The sequence below is a fragment of the Heteronotia binoei genome, chromosome 3 (genome assembly GCF_032191835.1).
Source record: "Heteronotia binoei isolate CCM8104 ecotype False Entrance Well chromosome 3, APGP_CSIRO_Hbin_v1, whole genome shotgun sequence".
Classification (NCBI taxonomy): Eukaryota; Metazoa; Chordata; class Lepidosauria; order Squamata; family Gekkonidae; genus Heteronotia; species Heteronotia binoei.
Window position 1 is genome coordinate 117,429,378 of NC_083225.1, and position 21,294 is coordinate 117,450,671.

Genomic DNA, 21,294 nt, shown 5'->3' on the forward strand with positions numbered 1-21,294 from the left:
CTCCACCATAGCAGGAGGCCAGCGGCCCTAGGCACCATGGTGCTGGCTTGAAGCATAGTTGTGATGTATAGGACAATTGCACCCAAGCTGTCCTTAGTTGATGTGTTGTTTGATTCATCCTTCAGACTTCATTTCTTTTTATTCACACCTTCCCCTTGGGTTTTCCTTCATTATTTAAATTTCCCAGTCTCTTTTCTCCTTCTCCTTCTGGCTATTCTTCCTTTTAAAAAATTCTTTCTCCTTCCTTCCCTCCAGCTTTTCTTAATTTCTTTTTATTACTCCTCTGCAATTCTTTTGTAAAGTAAGGAGAGAGGTACTTTAGCTTCAGCATCTGCTGGCTTGAAGCATAGTTGTGATGTATAGGACAATTGCTGTAGGCTGCAGGACTTTATGGGACTTCTAGAAAAGAAGCTCATGGACCTAGCTACTGCACTCATGCCAGAGTCTTTGGGCTTTTCCACATTCTCATTTTACTCCTTGTTAAGTCCTTGTTCCTTTGGGGTGGGAGGGGTGTTCCTGTTCTGCATGAGTTTTGCTCCCGCTAGTGGTCAATTTGACATAAAACAGGTTTATTTCCAGTTTATTTCCTTGTGGTTAATCTACAGGGAGATGAACCAGAAATAAACATTTTTAAGTTGAATCAACTACTAGAGAGAGCAAAACACATGCAGAACAGGAAACAAAAAACCCTGAAGAAACTGGAACTTAATAACCAGTAAAATGAAAATGCAGAAAAGCCTTCTATTACTAGCCTGTTTTCCATTGAAATAAATAAGAGGAATAACCACATTAAGTCACAGGACAGAGGAGGGTGGGAAAAGAATGCTTCATATACATACAGTAATGTGTGTATTGTATTTGATTTGTGCTAGATTGGCATTTTATATGGCACGTGTTTGCTGAAGTATGCACATGTGATGTACATGAGAGATGCTTGGCTCCAGCCATATTGTGAGTTTGCTGGCTGTCATTTGTTCTGCTGTGGTCATTAGGCTTCCCAATCCCCAGGTCCCAGCGGGGGATCCCCCAGTTTTACAGGCTTCCCCCCTCCCCCAGCCAGCTGGCCGGCAGGGGAAGCCCCACCCCCACAGCCATTATGCACCTCCATGAACAATTCCCATAAGGAATGATGGGGAATTGATCTGCGGGTATCAGGGGCTCGGGGGGGGGGGGCTGTTTTTTAAAGTAGAGGTGCCAAATTTTCAGTATAGCATCTAGTGCCTCTTCCCAAAATACCCCCAAGTTTCAAAAGTATTGGACCAGGGGGTCCAATTCTATGAGCCCCAAAAGAAGGTGCCCCTATCCTTCATTATTTTCTATGGAAGGAAGGCATTTTAAAAGGTGTGCTGTCCCTTTAAATGTGATGGCCAGAACTCCCTTAGAGTTCAATTCTGCTTGTCACACCCGTGCTCTTGGCTCCACCCCAATGTCTCCTGGCTCCACCCCCAAAGTCTCCTGGCCCCACCCCCAAGTCCCCAGATATTTCTTGAATTGGACTTGGCAACCCTAGTGGTCATGTTACATTTTTGCTGCAACAAACATTGGGACCACTGCAGGAGCTTTTAAATTATGAATTGACTCTTAGGGTTGCTTTTTCTCTTATTAAAAAAAAAATAAAACTTAGCAACTGCTTTTATAGCACTTTTATAATTTTTATAGCACATTTGCCAGTGATGAGCCCCAGTAAGTGACAGCAATAACAAAGGACTAAGAAAGACTAAAGAAATCTTAAAACTGACCTATCCAGTTAATTCCAGACATTGGCTGTAAACTCTGTTTAGGCCAGCAGTTCTTATTTGAGTGGCTGTCTTTCTCAACCTAGAGGCTTGGTTTATTTTCCCTATGGTCCTTTCATGGCTGCTTCTTTTCCAGGTCTGGTAAGGAAACCAATATCAAATATAAGCCCTTACTTGCTGCAGTACAGAATAGCTTCAATAGCAATTGCCTGTTGGAGCTTTCAGAGTTCGGCCTACTCACGTATTTTTGAGAGGATGACACATGATCCTGGCAACTCTCAACTAGCGCCCTAGCAAAAACACTGTTGTGCTTTCTAGGAAAGTGAAATGAGGACAGTCCTCTCTTCTCTTTCTTCCCCTTCTTTCCCCCTCCTTTGAAAAGAGAACTGGTGTTGTGTCCTAGGCTCAAATGGGAGAACTGTTACTTTTGGAGGGAACTGTTACTTTTGGAGGGAAGCTGAACAAGCCAGAGCTTGAACTCCACACCAGGGTTCCAGAGAAGGCCTAAGCGTGCCCAATCAGGGGAAGGATTGAAACATAAGTAGCCAATCAACATCCAGGCTCATACTGTACCCTGATAGGTCCTTAGGGCCCTGTAAATAGCCAATCCATGTAGATAGTTAAGGACCAATCAGAAGGGGGGAAGAATTGTATAAAGGAGCGAGAAGTTTGAACAGAGCTCAGCCTGTGTGTGTGTGTTCCTGAAGTAAAGCTTGCTGAAATCACTCTCCAACTCTGGTCTCTTACTGCGCTGATCCCAGTACATTACAACTGGTATGATTATTCAGTAAACCCCACAGAACATGAAATTCTGAAAAATCAAAACATAACTTTAAGCATGTAGAGTTAATTTGATAACTGGCAGAAGAATAGATGCCCGTAGGCAGCCGTGTTGGTCTGAAGCAATAGAACAAAGCAGTAGACAAGTGCACCTTTAAGACCAACTAAGTTTTATTCAGAATATAAGCTTTCGTATGCTCTTAAACAGACTTCATCAGACAAGTGGGAATGGGAATTAAGAAATTCTTAATATAAGTGGGCAGTGTGGAATCATGGGAATGTTTTTAGCACATTAAAAGAATCACAAATAGGGATTTGTGTTTGTTGAAAAAACACTGGAGTGGAGGGTGATAAAAAGCAGACTGCTGTCCTAGGGGTGCCATAAATCTAGGTAACATTCTGGCCTTGCTAGTTTAAACAGAGGGCATGGTTTCTCAAGAGATTATAACATCCATATAGTTTGCCATAGGATGGGTTGATATATGCAATAAGACAAATATGCAATAAGACGCCTCCTGGAGAAAGGACCTGGCGGTCTGAAATGGACTTTGAACTGCTAGCTGTCCGTTGGAGCTTTTTGGATTCATGTCTTGGATTTATTTATGATTTGGACTGATAGAGAGCCAGTTTGGTGTAGTGGTTAAGTGTGTGGACTCTTATCTGGGAGAACCGGGTTTGATTCCCCACTCCTCCACTTGCACTTGCTGGAATGGCCTTGGGTTAGCCGTAGCTCTGGCAGAGGTTGTCCTTGAAAGGGCAGCTGCTGTGAGAGCCCTCTCCAGCCCCACCCACCTCACAGGGTGTCTGTTGTGGGGGAGGAAGGTAAAGGAGATTGTGAGCCGCTCTGAGACTCTTCGGAGTGGAGGGCGGGATATAAATCCAATATCTTCTTCAATATATATATATATATATATATATATATATATATATATATATATATATATATGTGTGTGTGTGTGTGTGTGTGTGTGTGTGTGTGTGTATGCATAAACATGCACATGCAGTATGTAAAATGATGAGGTTGCTGAATGGCACTTTTTTTCTTGCATGAATCACATTTTGTAAATATATATTTTCACAGAGTGGTTTTGATTTATTTGATTCCGCCTGGGGGTTTGGTAAACAGAAGAAGAAAAAGAATTGCAGATTTATACCCCACCTTCTCTCTGAATCAGAGACTCAGAGTGGCTTACAATCTCCCATATCTTCTCCCCCCACAATAGACACCCTGTGACGTGGGTGGGGCTGAGAGGGCTCTCATAGCAGCTGCCCTTTCAAGGACAACCTCTGCCAGAGCTATGGCTGACCCAAGGCCATTACAGCAGGTGCAAGTGGAGGAGTGGGGAATCAAACCCGGTTTTCCCAGATAAGAGTCCATGCACTCAACCACTACACCAAACTGGCTCTCACACCAAACAATGGGATTAACGCGGTGAGAATGATAGCTTATCTTAGTGTAATTAAATTCCTAATTTCTTAAAATTTTCCCCCTCCAGAAATGAATGAAGATTTTCTTATTGGTGAACGGTTACATTTACTACAAGGAACAAGGATAGAAGAAACTACTTGTCAGGTAACTTTGAAATAGTAATTGGACTAGGGCAATAGGAAACTCTTGTGCCAAACTCAGCTAGGCTGGATAACAGTGTGTCCCCCCCCCCCCCGCCCCTTTCTGTGGTTTCTTGCCACTGGAATCTGAATGTGGGTGCAGGGCAGAAGCCTTTTTAAAAACAGAAACAGCAAGAGCTTCTAAGCACTTTGCACACAGATTAATCTTGTGCTACCTTCCCAAACCCTGCCTTCCCCAGGCTACACTTGGAAAATCTCCAAGATTTTCTGAACCCAAAGCTGGCAGCCTAGGGCAGTGTTTCAGAAGGTATTTTTGGCTTCCCTAGGACAGGGCAGCTAAGGAAAACAGAAATCTGCTGACAAAAGTCTCTTCAGTCAGAGAAAATGACCCATGGTCTAGTTAGTTTGAATATGGATTCTAGAGTTAGTTGAATTCAGATTAACTATCCTTCTCAGAGTTATCAGACAAGTTATCCCTGATTCAAATTTTCATTAGTTATCATCTGAATGCACATCTTTAGTGTGCTAAAAAAGCAAGACCAATTTTTAAAGAACTTTTTACTGTTCTTTGAAGAAATAAAACAAGCTGTTACTATTGGACTATATTCCTCAGAAGATGGCCAAAATCCTGGGTTCAGTGCATGTGCCTTTGCCACAATTATGTTAGATATGCTTCTGTATCTGCTGAATTAATTAGGGAATATGGGTCAAACTGGATATAACATCATCCTCATGGCTGCCACAAAAAAACTGACTCCATTTTAAAATCATCAAAAAAAATGCTGTGCAAAAAATGCAGCATGACAGGCTGGTGCAACCTTATATCTCCTGTGTCCTATCAAGTACTGAAAGGACCTCAGCCCCCAGCATTTGGTGTGGACTCAGCATTTTAAAATGGCAGTGGCATCCTCATGGCACCCATGATGGCACACCATCATGTGTGGTTTGGCCTTCAATGTTGTTATCTTACTTATTTAGTGAGTTTCCATTTATTTTATATCACTCATGGAGACTGAAGGAAAACTTAGCAGTCTCTCTCCCCACCCTCACCCCCTTATATAGCTAGCCTACTGTTAAATTAGCTGGCTACAATTTTATCTAACACAGACCTATACTAAGTGCTTCAATCAATCTGGCAAGCTACAGTTTGGTGTATGTGTCCTGAATGTTTCTCAGATTTTATAAACATATACTGTGGCTCCAGGCACTCTTCTTCAGAAGACTACATTAATTAACCTACTAGTATGAGCAATTAAAGAAGCCTGACTCTTGGGCCTATGCATAATATTATAAAAGTAATTAATGATTCTTTAGTTGCTGAACACTGCAGAACAAGAATGCACAGCAGAAACAGGTGTGGCCAATGACAGCATGGTTACTTGTGGCTCCAAAATCAGCAATCAAATTAGAAATTACAAGAGGTTTTTGTCCTTTCTTGCCAATGATTTTCTTTATAAACAGACTTTGAATATCTAGAGATGCGAAGATACTTCTAGACACCTTATACATTGGGCTTAAAATAACACACAAAAGTATTTGAAATAGTATGAAACTGTTTGATTTATAATATAAAATGTAACAAAGCAAAAAAAAATTAAAGCATCAAAAGAATAATAATAATAATAATAATATTTAATTTGTATCCCGCCCTTCCCGCCGGAGCAGGCTCAGGGTGGCTCACATCATATAACATAATATACAAACATTACAATAGTTAAAAAGTACACTGTTTACACAACATATTACAACTCACTTATATATACTATTATCATACATTAAAACCATCTAATTAAAACAATCAAATTCAGTTCCATCAATTTAGTTTGGTGTTACATCTCGATGTTACTCATCTTACAATTTTTCGTGATGATGGTACAATAGATTCCACCTTTTAAAAAAGCCAGCTGAAAAAGGGTAGTCTTGCAGGCCCTGCAGAACTGGGCAAGGCTCCGCAGGGCCTGCACCTCTTCTGGCAATTGGTTCCACCAGTGGGGAGCTGTAATCGAGAAGGCCCTTTCTCTTGTAGCTTTCAGTTTGGCCTCCTTCGGCCCAGGGATTGTCAATAGATTTTGCGAACCAGATCTCAGTACCCTCTGGTGAATATATGGGGAGAGGCGGTCCCTAAGGTAGGCAGGTCCTCGGCCATATAGGGCTTTAAAGGTAATAACCAGCACCTTATAATAAATCCGGTACACTATTGGCAGCCAGTGCAGTTCCCTCAGCCTCGGCTGTATGTGCTCCCACTTAGGGAGCCCCAATAACAGCCTGGCTGCCGCGTTCTGCACTAACTGCAGTTTCCGGGTTCAGCACAGGGGCAGCCCCATGTAGAGGGCATTACAGTAATCCAACCTTGAGGTGACCATTGCATGGATCACTGTTGTCAGGTCATCGCACTCCAGGAAGGGGGCTAACCGCCTCGCCTGCCTAAGATGAAAAAAGGCGGATTTAGCAGTGGCTGCTATCTGGGCCTCCATTGACAAGGAAGGCTCCAGGAGCACCCCCAAGCTCTTGACCTTGCGTGCCATTTCTAATGGCGCACTGTCAAAAGCTGATAGGGGGATTTCCCTTCCCAGGCTGCCACAGCTCAGGCAAAGGACCTCTGTCCTTTGATAGAAATGATAGAGAGGCAGAATTACTGCACATCTCAATGTTTGAAGCTGATGTAATGTATCTGAATGTTTGGAAAGAGCAGAATATTGCAGAAGCAGAAGAAAATTACTAGCTTGCAAGTATTTGAAGGAAGACAATTGCAGACACATTTACAGTTACATTTACACATATATACATACAAACATATATATACACACACATATATACACATTAATTAATTGTATTACTTGATTATATATATAATTAATTGATTGAGCTAAAATATGTGTTTTGAATATGTTTGTTATTAATTAATATTTGTCAGTATTTTTAGTAAAATATAATGTATTATGTGTTTCAAGGAATGTTAGCTTTCTTGGAGGCCAAGTGGTTAAGCAGTGGGATAAAAATGTATTAAATAAATAAAAATCAACCTTATTTTGTTGTGGATGGCACATTATAGTACACTTGTAAATATGAGTAGACAGCCGTATATGTGAGTAGAATTCACTGAAGTGGCATGGTCCCAAGCTTGTAAGCCAAAATGCCCTCAAAACAAGGTAGGGGAATTGACAGGTGGGCAGCTGGCTTAAACAGGATCTTTTAATCTATGTATACAGGATACACATCCAGAAATTATTGCTTAAAATTACCAGGGACACTAATTAAGTAAAAACAATTAAAATTTATTCCAGAAAAATATAGACACACCTACAAGATAATAAACTCATAAAACATACATACAGTCCTAAGAAAAATAGAGAGAGATTCAGAGACAACACAAGGATGGACAAACAGGGTGATAATTATCTATCGTAGTCTTCAAGGAAGGCTCCAAAGGCGACGAACGAGGACTAGGGAGAGGGGACCCTCAACTGGTCAAGAATCGGGGATGTATCTAGACAGCGGAACTGGGATACTGCTAGATGCACACCTGTGAGGAGCTGGGTCACAAGTTATAAGGACTACCTTGAGCCCTTAGGGGATGGGAGGTACAGGGGTGGATGACAATGGTCAGCTGGCACATGGCCTCAGAAAAAGGGGAGGCACTGCAATGACCATAAGGGCTGGACTTATGCAGTAGCCAATAGCAAGTTAACTGGTGGCACCTAATTGGGTGTCCATAAGTGACCAATGAACAAGTTTGGGCCCTGGTTACTTGATTGGACTTCCAGGTAACAATGGGCCAGGGTGGGAGGCTCCAGGATGACCGTTAAAGGAAAGAATGGGGGGAATTACTGGGTGGAGGTATACTTGAGTTTATCAAACTTATCTAAAAAGGTGACAATAGGTGGCCGAATTACTACCTAAGGTAACACCCGGTTTACACAAAGAAGCTTGGCTCACTGAAGATGGTCTTCCTCTTCTTCTGTCTTCTCTTGGCACCAGTCTTTGTCTTGGGTTCCAATAGACAAAGGCTTAGGCGGTCTGGCAGTATCCACGCCTAAGATAAGCTTGATGGTCTCATGCACAGGTCACATCTGTTGAGTACGTGAGCCTCTCACTTCAATGTAATGGAGTCTGGCACAGCAGTAGGATAGTTGCTTGTGGTGTTAACCTCCCAAAGTGGATTCTGTGGTCAAGGCTGAAGCTTGCCCGGACAGTTCCTGGCTGCACAACTTCTTCCGCTCCAACAGCCAAGATGGAGTTCGCACGGAGTGATTGGAAACCCATCTGTTCTCTTGGCTAGCACTCTTCCGGAGGCACGGAGTGCTGCTGCAACGTTATGGCTGTTAGTACTCATAAGTCCCTTCCAGTTTGGTAGACAGAACCCACCTTATCTGGCAGATGTGTGTGAGTTGAGTCTCCAGACACACTGGCAACCCAGCAGGTGACTACGATGTTCTGGAAATAGGGGTATTTTTCTCACAAGCTCTAGGTTTAACTCAGGGCATACTTGTCAAAGATCTTGGCCTCCATTGTGGTAGAACAGTTTTTAAACCTAAGCAAGTAATGCCTTAAAAGATAAATACTACCAGAGCTTGTGGTTGGAATGTTTTTGCTTACAGTTCACTAAAAGGAATATTCACTGAAGTTAAATTTTATTCCCAGTGTATTTTGTCTGCTTGTTCTATGACAGTACTCACCTTTCCCAATACAGATGTTTCACAGAATGTGGAGGAAAAATATAAAATAAACAATGAAACTCTTCAGGATATATTTTCAAAAATGTTTCAGGACCCATTTCCACCACATAAATTCTTAGGCTGTTTCTAGACATTCTATCCTCATACAGATGTACAAAGAGAAAAAATAGCATCATTATGTTAGGTATTATTAAAGTGCCAAGACAAATAAAAGAAGGAAACATATAAACATAACCAGTCAGCTTTGATAGCCTTGTTCATTGGCATCTGTAAACTACAGACCCAGCAAGAGTCTGATATGGCTGATTAAGCAGGATGTAAATGCTCTAATAAATATATTTTATAAATAGTTTCAATAAAGGATATGGAAAATATTCCAGATTATTAAGTATTGCATAAAAGTACTGCTTCTTAATTCTGCTTCATGTACTTAACTCAGTCTCTCAACACATATTCAGCTGTGAATCATTGGGTGCTTTACATGGTGACTGTTTGCAAGTAGATTTTGCCATTCTTCCACAGTGTATGAACGCACCCATTGAGTGAACTGCCTCTATTGAAATATATTTGTGCCAGAATATCAGACTAGACTTGATGGCAGAAAGTTAGTGTTGCCATGTGTCAGCTCGGGTGTGGGCAGGAGATCTCCCACTCACAGTGAGCCTTGCCTGCCAGCATTCCAGTGGCTACAAGGAGAAAGAACAAAAATCAGCTATTCCCAAAACTGATGTCCTTCTGCTCCTCCGCCACATCTGCTCTCCCACTGGCAACCTTAGAAAATCAACATTTTAAATCTGAATCTTCCAGGAATAACTTGGAAACAGAGGTAACCCGAGATGGAAGAGTGCAGGAATGTTCTCTCACCCACATGCTACTAACAATGTTCCTGTTCCTGAGTATTTTTTCCTGAAGCCTGGTCTAAATATGCAGCAGTATGTAGCAGCAATGAGATGGCAGAGCACTAAGATAGTATAATGTAGTGCTAAAATGGTACAGTGGATCACACTTGCAGTTTAGGGGTTATGTTTTCCAGAGATGCTGGAACTTATCAATTCTGTGAAAGTGAAAAACTGATACAGATTGTCGAGACTATGGCAAGAAACATTTCCCCCTGATATTCTAATTTTTATCAATAGAAAGGTATTAAATGGAAAAATTAAAAATGTGTGTCTTTCCATCTGCACTCTGAAGTGATAAAGTTCATTTTAACTCCTCAATTTTAATACCTCATTTGGCTGCATGCATAGACTAGGCTTTAGTCTACTTCACTTTCAATATTGTTCAACTAAAATCCAAGTGCCCAGCAGGGGACTCAGCAGGTAGATGGTGAGTGCACTGTACCTACATACCCCCGTTGGAACTGTTTTTCTTTTCTGCCCCTATTTGGGGCAGATCTGGGTTTAAATGTGTCTGGCCATGACATGTATAAAATCTCTCTAATATTCAGTTATGACAGTTTGATAGCTGCATGTGTGATATTATAGTTACTAAGCTTCTTGTATTATTTTTACCTTTCATGGTCAAGGTAATGACCCTGGAACAGTGGATTCCACATCAGAGTCATGATAATCATGATGCATCTAGTGATATGGTGAGCTACCACAGTTGATATTGTTTGTTCTAAATTCTGAAAAGAGTTTTTGATGCAACTTCTCTTTATGATTTACATTTGTAACATTATTGAAGCAAATCTCTCCAGATCTATGGCTCAGATCCTCAGGGGTTTTTGCCAGTCATAGCTTAGTTGCTTCAGCAGGATTTGTGCCTGGATTGAGATCTTTGAAGACCAGGCTGCGGCAAAATGGCACAGCTTTAGAAAGGAACTGTTTAAGTAGCACTCTGTCAATGCTCAGCGAATGCCGATCCTCCGTGACTTGGGATGGAAGAATTGCAATTTATATGTAAATATGGACTGTTTCCAACATCATGCAGTTAGTCAGTACTTGAGGTCTAACCAGATGTAACACTTTCCATATATACCCTTACAGGTAATTTGTAACTGTACTGTCCATATGGTAGTTGGCTGATTTCTTCCATAGCAAAGCAAATACATGATTCCTGGAAGCAACAACTGGTGGCTGAAAAACTGGGTGGCACTGACCACTGAGGGTGAAAGAGAATGGTGGATGGAATTTTCATGATAGCAGGAACAAAAGCAGTGACAAAAGCACCAGCAGGTTAACCAAGCATAGGGAGATCAAATGATTGCTGAACCAGCTGAGGCTGGCCTCTCTTCAAAGTATTTAGTGACCTCAGCAAACCATTGCCACTCCCAAGATTTGACCACCCTCTGCTCACTTCTAAAGTTCCCTCCTCACCCAATTTCTCATGCTCGCAGCCCTTCCAAGCTTCTTTGTTCATCCACTCATTTGACTGCCTTACCCAGGACATGCTACTTTCTTTCTGCTCCCAGGCAGCTCACAAAGCAGTATCAGCAGCTTCATATCTTTATCTCACTTGGAAGAAAGCAGCCATTCATCATATATGCATTTCCATTACAAATTACCTGTAAGTGTACACATAGAAAGTGTCATGTCTGATTAGATCCACTGTCAGAGAAGACATACAGGAGATAGTAGTTTTCCCTGGAAATTTCCATCATGTAAGTTTAAAGGTGCCTTTCATGCTGGTGTTCGTAGTTGAAAATACTTATTATATGTTATAAGCACTTACCTCATACACAATCTTGGAGTCAATGTAGCTTAAGGGTTGTTGAGATAGTTACATAAACCCCATATGTTACAAGCAATTGTATTATCCAGTTGAGCTTATTTTCTAACGTATCTTGGTGTATATTATTACTTCTTATGTATTTATTTATTTAATTTATGTCCCACCCTCCCTGTCAAAGGCAGGCTCAGGGCGGCTCACAGATTAAGGGTCATACAATCAGATTAGGAGACCAAACAAGATAATACAACAGTAAGAACATAAAAATATAAGAACAAATATTAAAACATCAACAGGTGCTAGTACAATAGTTTCAGATAATTAAAATTCTAATGATGGTAAATAGCTAGATGGTCGATATTAGATGTTCTAAGAGGTCCCAGGATCGCCATTGCGTGATAAGATAGATCCGTTGGTAGTATTATGTTGCCATTATGAAAATGTGTGGAAGAGTGCCATTTTGCAGGCCCTGCAGAACTGTGAAAGCTCTCGCAGGACCCTGACCCCCTCCAGCAACTCATTCCACCAGCTAGGGGCAGCAACGGAAAAGGCCCTGGCTCTAGTTGATTTAAGCTTAATTTCTCTAATGCTGGGAACTGTCAGCAGGTTTTGAGATCCGGACCGAAGTGCTCGCTGGGGCATATGCAGGGAAAGGCTGTCTCTAAGGTATGCAGGACCCTGGACATATAGGGCTTTAAAGGTAATGACCAGAACCTTGAAGCGAATCCAGTACACTATCGGTAGCCAGTGCAACACTTTCAGCACAGGCTGAATGTGTTCCTGTAAAGGAATTCCCATTAACAGCCTAGCTGCAGCATTCTACACTAGTTGGAGTCACCGGATTTGGGACAAGGGCAGTCCCATGTAGAGGGCATCATAGTAATCCAGTCTCAAGGTGACCATAGCATGGATCACTGTTGCCAAGTCGTTGCATTCGAGAGAGGGGATCAACTGCCTTGGCATCCGCAGATGGTAAAAAGTTGACTTGGCAGTGGCAGCTACTTGGGCCTCTATTGTTAGAGAGGAATCAAAGAGCACCCCGAAGCTTTTAACCTTGGGCGCCAGCATAAGCTGTGCTCCATCAAAGGTCGGTAAATGGACCTCTGGTCCCAGACCGCAGCAACTCAGATACAGGACCTCCGTCTTCGTTGAATTTAATTTGTCTACTCAGCTTGAGCCACCTCGCCACAGCTTGCAGATCTTCAGGGGTGGAGTCGGACTGGCCGCCCATCAGCAGATAGAGCTGGGTGTCATCTGCATACTGGTGACAGCCTAGCCCATACCTCTGGGCAACCTGGGCAAGGGGCCGCATGTAGATGTTAAATAACAGTCGTCATCTCACTTACATGTTACTGATGAAAAATAAATAAATAAAAGACTTATTTCTATTGGGTGGTGGAATAGCCATCAGTCTTGTACGCTTTTACCCACTCTTTCTGCAAGGAGATCGAAGTGATGTGCCTGGCTCTCCCTTCCCTGTTTTATCTTCACAACAACATGTAAGGTTAACCAGGGAGCATCATGAAAGAGTGGGGATTTGAGCTCAGTCCTAGTCCTAGCTAACTGCTGTACCATGATGGCTCCCATGTCAGAAGGTGTCACGCTTTTACTGGGATATTCTATAAAAGAGCCTTGGGTAGGAGGAGTTGGCAATATCTCTTCTCCTGAGACTTTGAAGATATACTACCAATCTGAGTAAACAATAGTGAATACTGAACCCAGCAGTTTGTCTCCACATAAGGCAGCTTCATATGTCCATGTGCCCTATTTAAATCCTCTAATATAGCAATTGGCCAGCTGGCTAGATAATCTATTCCCATGTTACAATTGATAAACTTGTGGGAACAGTTTACCGTACAGGCCATTTTGGTGTGGTGCCAGTTTGGTGAGCCAGTTTGGTGTAGTGGTTAAGTGAGTGGACTCTTTTCTGGGAGAACCGGGTTTGATTTCTCACTCCTCCACTTGCAGCTGCTGGAACGGCCTTGGGTCAGCCATAGCTCTCATAGAGGTTGTCCTTGAAAGGGCAGCTGCTGTGAGAGCCTTCTCAGCCCCACCCCCTCACAGGGTGTATGTTGTGGGGGAGAAGATATAGGAGATTTTAAGCCGCTCTGAGTCTCTGATTCAGAGAGAAAGACAGGGTATAAATCTACGTTCTTCAATCTGACTTCTGTAGAAGCAATATTACTGTTTCCCATAATATACAACAACAGCAGCAAGCCTTTATTGGCATAAAACAGATTTAGCAGTAAAATAGCAATATAAATAATATAAAATCCTAGATTATAGAGTACATAGGGAGCTAATATACATAAAATAAGTAAAATATATATGTGTCGAATTTAGCCAAACTAAATAATTAAAACAAATAAAATGTGGTCATTCCAAAACCATTCTCTGTCGTATTTCCATGGCCTGTTGAAGAAATCTAGCCACCATTAAAGTTACCTCAGAGCAAGTGAGTTGCAATGGTTCTCCAATATTTTCATTGCTTAGGTTCTTTCTGAGATAAAAGTTCTGTTTATTGGCTTGTCTCTGGAGTGAAGAGTGATTTCCCACCATTGTGTATAAATAAAAATAAGTTTATTGGATTTTTTTTTTTTGGTGAAAACTGATGACCATGAGCCTTTAAGTAAACTGCTTAATAAGCTGTATTAATGAGAAGTTTGTTCTGCATTACATACTATCCATCCAGCACAGCAAAGAAGATCGCAGATGAAACTGCTAACAAAGAATATACATATTGAGGTCAATAAAGAGATTTTGCTTTGGAGATTTTGCTTTGTTTGGCATATATACTGTGTGGCTTGCAGGAAATCAGCAGTAATCTTTAAAAATGCCTTCCATGCCAAGTTCCTCCTTAGATCTTACATCTGGGGTTCTGTATATACCAGAGCCAAACTCACTGGGTTGGATTCAATCACCTTTTTATCTGATGAAAAAGGGAGAAGTTCCCTCTCACCACCAATAAGGCTGCATGGGACCTGCATGGATCAAAACTATATGAGGCGGGGGATACAGTAAAGAGGGGGATGAGATGAGATTGGGCAAAAAAATTGGCTGGATCCAGCCCAATCTGTCAAAATCTGTGTTTCTTTTGGAGGGTTGTTGTATGACAAAAAACAACAAAAAGAGAACAGATCTCTTCAGACCTCTGCAAATCCTTGATGTCCTGAAAAGCATTTGTTTTGTTTTTATTTGCAGAAGAGTATAATTGTACTCTTGTACAACATTAAAACAATAAGAAACAGCCTCAAAAATATTCCACATGCATGCCATTATGTGTGTGTGTGTGTGTGTTTGGTATATGAAGGAGTTGATATTCTTTTGGGTTCTGTGTTGAACAAGTGTGCAAAGTAAAATATTTTTATTGCACAAAATAAATTTTGATCTTTCTACATTTTTCTTTTATTGCTGGAAGACTACTGGAGACAAAAAACGTAACTGTGAAATGTATGGCTACCATACCATATATATATATATAAACTACTTTTGAATTTACAAATTACCGTAAAATCAACCATTATCAACAGAGCTCATTGTTATTTAGTAATACAGCATAAAAATGACTAGTTATAACAATTAGTGTGTTTTGTGTTGCCACTTCATCAGCATTCTTAATATTGTTTTCTTGTTGAGTTGTATGTAGTAAAGGAGTAAGCCAGTCTCTTCCATTTTATTGCTGGCCAAAACACTATCCATGGATACTGGATACAAGCAATGAGGCTTCATGAAGGAAATTTAAAAATACAGATAACAATGCTCTGATAAAGTTTGCTATTGAGCTTTTGTTGTTGTCATTCAGTCGCACAGTCGAGACCGACCCCATGGATAAAGTCATGCCAGGCCCTCCCACCTTCCACCATCCTCTGAAGTCTGCTCAAATTCATGTTTGTTACATCAGTAATGCTGTCCAGCCATCTCATCTTTTGCCGTCCCCTTCTTCTTTTGCCTTCTGTCTTTCCTAGCATCTCCAGGGAGTGCTCCTTTCTCATTTGGTGGTCAAAGTATTTGAGCTTCAGCTTCAGCATCTGACCTTCCAGTGAACAGTCTGCGTTGATTTCCCTTAGGACTGACTGATTTATCTTCTTGCAGTCCAAGAGACTCTCAAGAGTCTTCTCCTGCACCACATCTCAAAAGCATCTATTCTTCTGCACTCGGCCTTCCTGATGGTCCGGCTCTCATAGCCAAACATTACTACTGGGAATACCATCGCTTTAACTATACGGACTTTTGTTGGCAGGGTGATGTCTCTACTTTTTATTATACTGCCCAGGTTCACCATAGATGTCCTCCCAAGGAGCAAACGTCTTTTAATTTCATGGTTACAGTCACCATCTGCAGTGATCTTGGATCCCAGAAATGTGAATGTCACTACTTCCATGTCTTCCCCTTCTATTTGCCATGGTGTGATGGACCAGAAGCCATGACCTTAGTTTTTTTGATGTTGAGTTTCAAGCCTACTTTTGTATAATTTTGTGCATAAAATAGCTGTACTCCCAAGGAGCAAATGTCTTTTAATTTCATGGCAGCAGTCACCATCTGCAGTAATCTTGGATCCCAGAAATGTGAAGTCTGTCACTACTACCATGTCTTCCCCTTCTATTTGCCATGGTGTGATGGGGCTGGATGCCATGATCTTAGTTTTTTTAATGTTGAGTTTCAAGCCTACTTTTGTGCTCTCCTCTTTTACCCTCAACAAAAGGTTATTTAGGTCCTCCTCACTTTCTGCCATTAGAGTGGTATCATCTGCATATCTGAGGTTGTTGATGCTTTTCCCTGCAATCTTAATTCCGACTTCTGGTTCATCCAGGCCAGCATTGCACTCTGCATACAAATTAAATAAGCAGGGTTACAATATATATCCTTGTCAAACTCCTTTTCCTATTCTAAACCAATCAGTTGTTCCATATCCCGTTCTGACAGTTGCCTCTTCATCCTTATACAGGTTTCTCAGGAGACACGCAAGGTGGTCTGGTAGTCCCGTCTCTTTAAGGACTTGCCGCAGTTCGTTGTGATCCACACAGTCAAAGGCTTTAGCATAGTCAATGAAACAGAAATAGACATTTTTCTGATACTCCCGTGCTTTCTCCATAATCCAGCGAATGTTGGCAATTTTATCTCTAGTTCCTCTACTTCTCTGAAACCGAGATTGAACTTCTGGAAGTTCCCGATCTACATATTGCTGAAGCCTAGCTTGTAGGATCTCTAACATGACCTTGCTGGCATGTGAAATGAGTACAATGGTGCGATAGTTTGAGCATTCTTTGGCATTACCCTTCTTTGGGATTGGAATATAAACTGACCTTTTTCAATCCTGTGACCACTGTTGCATTTTCCAAATTTGTTGACATAATGTGTGCATCACTTTATGAAGAGCATCATCTTAGGACTTTGAATAGCTCAACTGGGATACCATCATCTCTGCTCGCTTAGTTGTTAGTAATGCTTTCTAAGGCCCATTTGACTTCACACTCCAGGCTGTCTGGCTCAAGGTTAGTGATTTCACTGTCAAGGTTGTCAAGGACATTGAGATCATTCTTGCATAATTCTTATGTGTATTCTTGCCACCTCTTCCTGATCTCTTCTGCTTCTGTTAAATCCCTACCATTTTTGTCCTTTATCATGGCCATCTTTGCATAAAACGTTCCCTTGATTTCTCCAATTTTCTTGAAGAGATCTCTTGTTCTTCCCATTCTATTGTTTTCCTCTACTGCTTTGCATTGTTCCTTCAGGAAGGCCTCCTTATCTCTCCTTGCTGTTCTCTGAAAATATGCATTCAATTGGTTGAATTTTTCCTTTTCACCTTTGCCTTTCACTTTCTTTCTTTCCTCAGCTATTTTTAAAGCCTCATCAGACAGCCACTTTGCTTTCTTGCTTTTCTTTTTCTTTGGGATGGTGCTGATTGCTGCCTTCTGTACAATGTCATGAACCTCGGTCCATAGTTCTTCAGGCACTCTGTCTACCAACTCTAGTTCCTTAAACCTATTCTTCACCTCCACTGTGTATTCATAAGGGATGTGATCAAGGTCAAACCTGAATGGCCTAATGGCTTCCCCAGTTTAAGCCTGAATTTTGCAATGAGCAGCTCATGATCTGAGCCGCAGTCAGCTCAAGGTCTTGTTTTTGCTGACTGTAAGGAGCTTCTCCATCTTTGACTGCAGAGTATATAATCAATCTGATTTCTGTGTTGCCCATTAGGTGATGTCCACATGTAGAGTCGCCTTTTAGGTTGTTGGAAGAGGGTGTTTGCTATAACCGGCTCTTGACGAAATTCTATTACCCTTTGCCTGGCTTAATTTTGTTCTCCAAGGACAAACTTGTCAGTTGTTCTGGTTACCTTTTGACCTCCCACTTTGGCATTCCAGTCCCCTATGATGAGGAGGTATTGGTGTGAATTCTAGAAAACGTTGCAGATCTTCACAGAACTGGTCCACTTCAGCCTCTTCTGCATCAGTGGTTGGGGCATAGACTTGGATTACTGTGATATTGAATGGTTAGCCTTGGATACAGACCGAGATCATTCTGTCATTTTTGAGATTGTATCCTATTACTGCCTTCCTCACTCTCTTGTTAACTATAAAGGCCACACCATTGCTTCTACGGAACTCTTGCCCACAATAATAGCTGTAGTGATCCTCTGAGTTAAATTCACCCATTCCTGTCCATTTTAGTTCACTGATTTCCAAGATGTCGATGTTCAGACTTGCCATTTGTTGTTTGACTACATCCAGCTTACCTTGATTCATAGATCTTACATTCCACGTTCCAAGGCAGTATTGTTCTTTGCAGCATCACATTGGAGTGTTCTTTCACCATCAGACCCATCCACAGCTGAGCGTCATTTTGGCTCTGGCCCAGCAATTTCACTCCTTCTGTGGTTACTTGGACTTGCCCTCAGCTCTTCCCCAGTAGCATATTGGGCACCTTCTGACCTGAGGGGCTCATCTTCCAACACCATATCTTCTTGCCTTTTGTTACTGTCCATGGGGTTTTCTTGGCAAAGATACTGGAGTGGTTTGCCATTTCCTTCTCCAGTGGATCACATTTAGTCTGAGTTCTCAGCTGTGGCCTGTCCATCTTGGGTGGCCATGCATGGCATAGCCCACATCCTCACTGAACCGCGTAAACCCTCTCGCCACATCAAGGCAGCAATCCATGAGAGGGGCTATTGAACTAATATGGTGCATTTTTAGGACCCTGGGATGAATTTTATCTCCAAATTATTCAACTTTACTATTACAGGGAATATATACCCTTAGGACTCATCCATTGTTGCAATGTACTTTTCAATATGGAGCAAGCCAATTTATTTCTTTTTTATCTGGTTCCAAACCTTCGGTTGGCATAATGCTCTCCAAAATGCAAGCAATGCAGCAATGAGACCTCGAAGAGGAGAATATTCTTATAAAGAGAAAGCCATTCTTCATTAAAGCGTGAACAAAGCCTTTTCTTCTTATTGCTGACCAAAAAGCTCTAATGATACTACCAACTACTGGTCCTTCTTAAGAGAATGTTCCCCATAATTACATGCAGCTGGTCATACAATCTCATGGCCCCAAAGATGCACAGACCAATCCAAACAGTCAAGATTGCCAGCTTCCTTATTTACTATGCTTTTATAGCATCATCATGGCAATTTAATATTTTTTTTTCCTTTTTTCAAAGGCAACCTAACAATTTATATGTGGTCCATGATTGGTACAGAACCAGCTAGACTACTGGAGCAAACCCCAGGCACAATAAGAATAACAGAGCAAAATTTAGATAAACAATTCATCTCCTCCCCCCGCCCCTCCAACGGCAGTCTGGATGGTGCTCAGATGCTGCTTCTTAGAATCCTGATAAAAATTAGGAACAAACTCTTGTTCCAAATCAAAACCAAATGTTAATTATTATTCATGCGTTTTCATATACTGCTTTGCTACTTTCTTTACAAAGTTGTTGACCTTACCTTCTATTAGCAACTTTCATAGTCTCTTCTATCAGATAGCCAGATTATCTACTTGATTTTAGGTTGTACTCTGGCAACATTTGAATAGGAAGTTCAAAACAATTAGGCGTTTATGCTTAATTAAAGCAAGGATAGAGTATTTTATTCTGGTTTCTGCAAAAATGAAATCCTTTGAAATAATGCCCCTTTCATTGACACATTATTTCATGCTAATTTGTTTGTCCCAGTAATGCTCCCTTTAATTTTAACTAGTTTATTAATATTTATTGGATGGAGTTATTATTTATATAGTCTCATCCATTACTTCACAAAATTACCTTGTTATATCTGCACCCAGATCACAGCTGATGATCCACATTTATTTACACTGAGCAGGTCATTGGACAAAATGACCTATAAGGCTCTTTCCAACTCTTAGGACTGTATAGTCTTCTGCAGATGGGATTACCCTTGTGGAAATAAATGAGTGCAGAGGGGAAGTGGGCAACAGCATGTTTCCCACATCTACAAACAAATGCTATATCATAAGCACAATACCTATGTATGCACAATGTTTAAATATATAGCCTCTGTCCTGCTTTTCTGAATGCTCTCCAACATGGAGATAGTGCTTATACAGGCATGATTTGTATGCACATAGAAACTGCACTCACAAGGCAATGATCATGCACAGACATAGGATGAGATCACCCTGCTCATATTCAACCTTTCTCCATGAATATTGATTTTCAGCATGCTTAATGTTGACTGCAAAGAGGTTTATGATTTTTTGCATCTGGACATAAATTCTTCAATGACTTGTGAAGGTTTTGTGTGAAATATGCATCAAGTGGTTACAGAATTAGGTAACACTCAGCAGCCCAACTGCACAGCGGTAATTATTCAAAAGTAACATGTCCATGAATTTTGGACATGGAGTTCTGATTTTGAATTTTAATGCAGGGGGGGGGATACTCAAATCAATACAAATAATCAAATAATCTTTTTTGTTAGCTAAAGTACTGTGACCAATATAATACGTGCAACTGTTTAGATAGATAGATAGATAGATAGATAGATAGATAGATAGATAGATAGATAGATAGATAGATAGATAGATAGATAGATAGATAGATAGATAGATAGATATAGATATATAACTTATTAACCGTGATTGGGACTGTGGATGCTGTTATCCCAGCCCCTACTAGCTTCAACAAGGCACAGGACTTCATTGGTTGACAAGGGATGGTGGCTCAGTGGTAGAGCATCTGCTTGGTAAGCAGAAAGTCCCAGGTTCAATCCCTGGCATCTCCAACTAAAAAGGGTCCAGGCAAGTGGGTGTGAAAAACCTCAGCTTGAGACCCTGGAGAGCCGCCGCCAGTCTGAGTAGACAATACTAACTTTGATGGACCAAGGGTCTGGTTCAGTATAAGGCAGCTTCATATGTTCATATGTTCAACTGATTGTCTAGCCCAAGGGTGTCAAACTCATTTGTTAGGAGGGCCAGATCTGACAAAAATGGGACTTTGTGGGGTCAGGCCATGTGTGTCATAAAATGTAATATGAGGTAGCGGAGATAAAAAACTTTATGAAGGACACAAACACAAAGATATTATTTTTAACTTAAAATAAAAACATCCTTAAAAATCTTGCAATATTTTGTTTAAAATAAAAAGGTGGGGAACTAGTGGGATTTGGCAATATAATTTTAAAAATAAAACATCAAGAAAAAGCACAAAGATCACAGCAGAAATTAAAAATATAAAGCTCTATGCAGCCTGGGACCATCATACTTGCGGAACCACCTCTCCTCATATGAGTTTATGCTATGCTGACCAGCACCTCTTGGTGGTTCCTAGCCCAAGGGCTGCCTGGTAGTCCCTGGCCCAAGGGACATCTGCTTAGCCTCAGCCTGGTGAAACATGCTCCT

The 21,294-nt window shown here is 41.1% G+C and overlaps 1 protein-coding gene across 1 annotated transcript in view; it reads left to right on the forward strand.

The window, feature by feature from the left end:
* SAMSN1 (SAM domain, SH3 domain and nuclear localization signals 1) overlaps positions 1–21,294 on the forward strand; it is a 231,578-nt gene that overhangs the window by 59,491 nt on the left and 150,793 nt on the right. The window contains exons 6-7 of the mRNA XM_060234405.1: positions 4,013–4,089; positions 10,287–10,352. Coding sequence (XP_060090388.1) covers positions 4,013–4,089; positions 10,287–10,352 — 143 coding nt within the window. The remainder of the gene's footprint in view (positions 1–4,012; positions 4,090–10,286; positions 10,353–21,294) is intronic.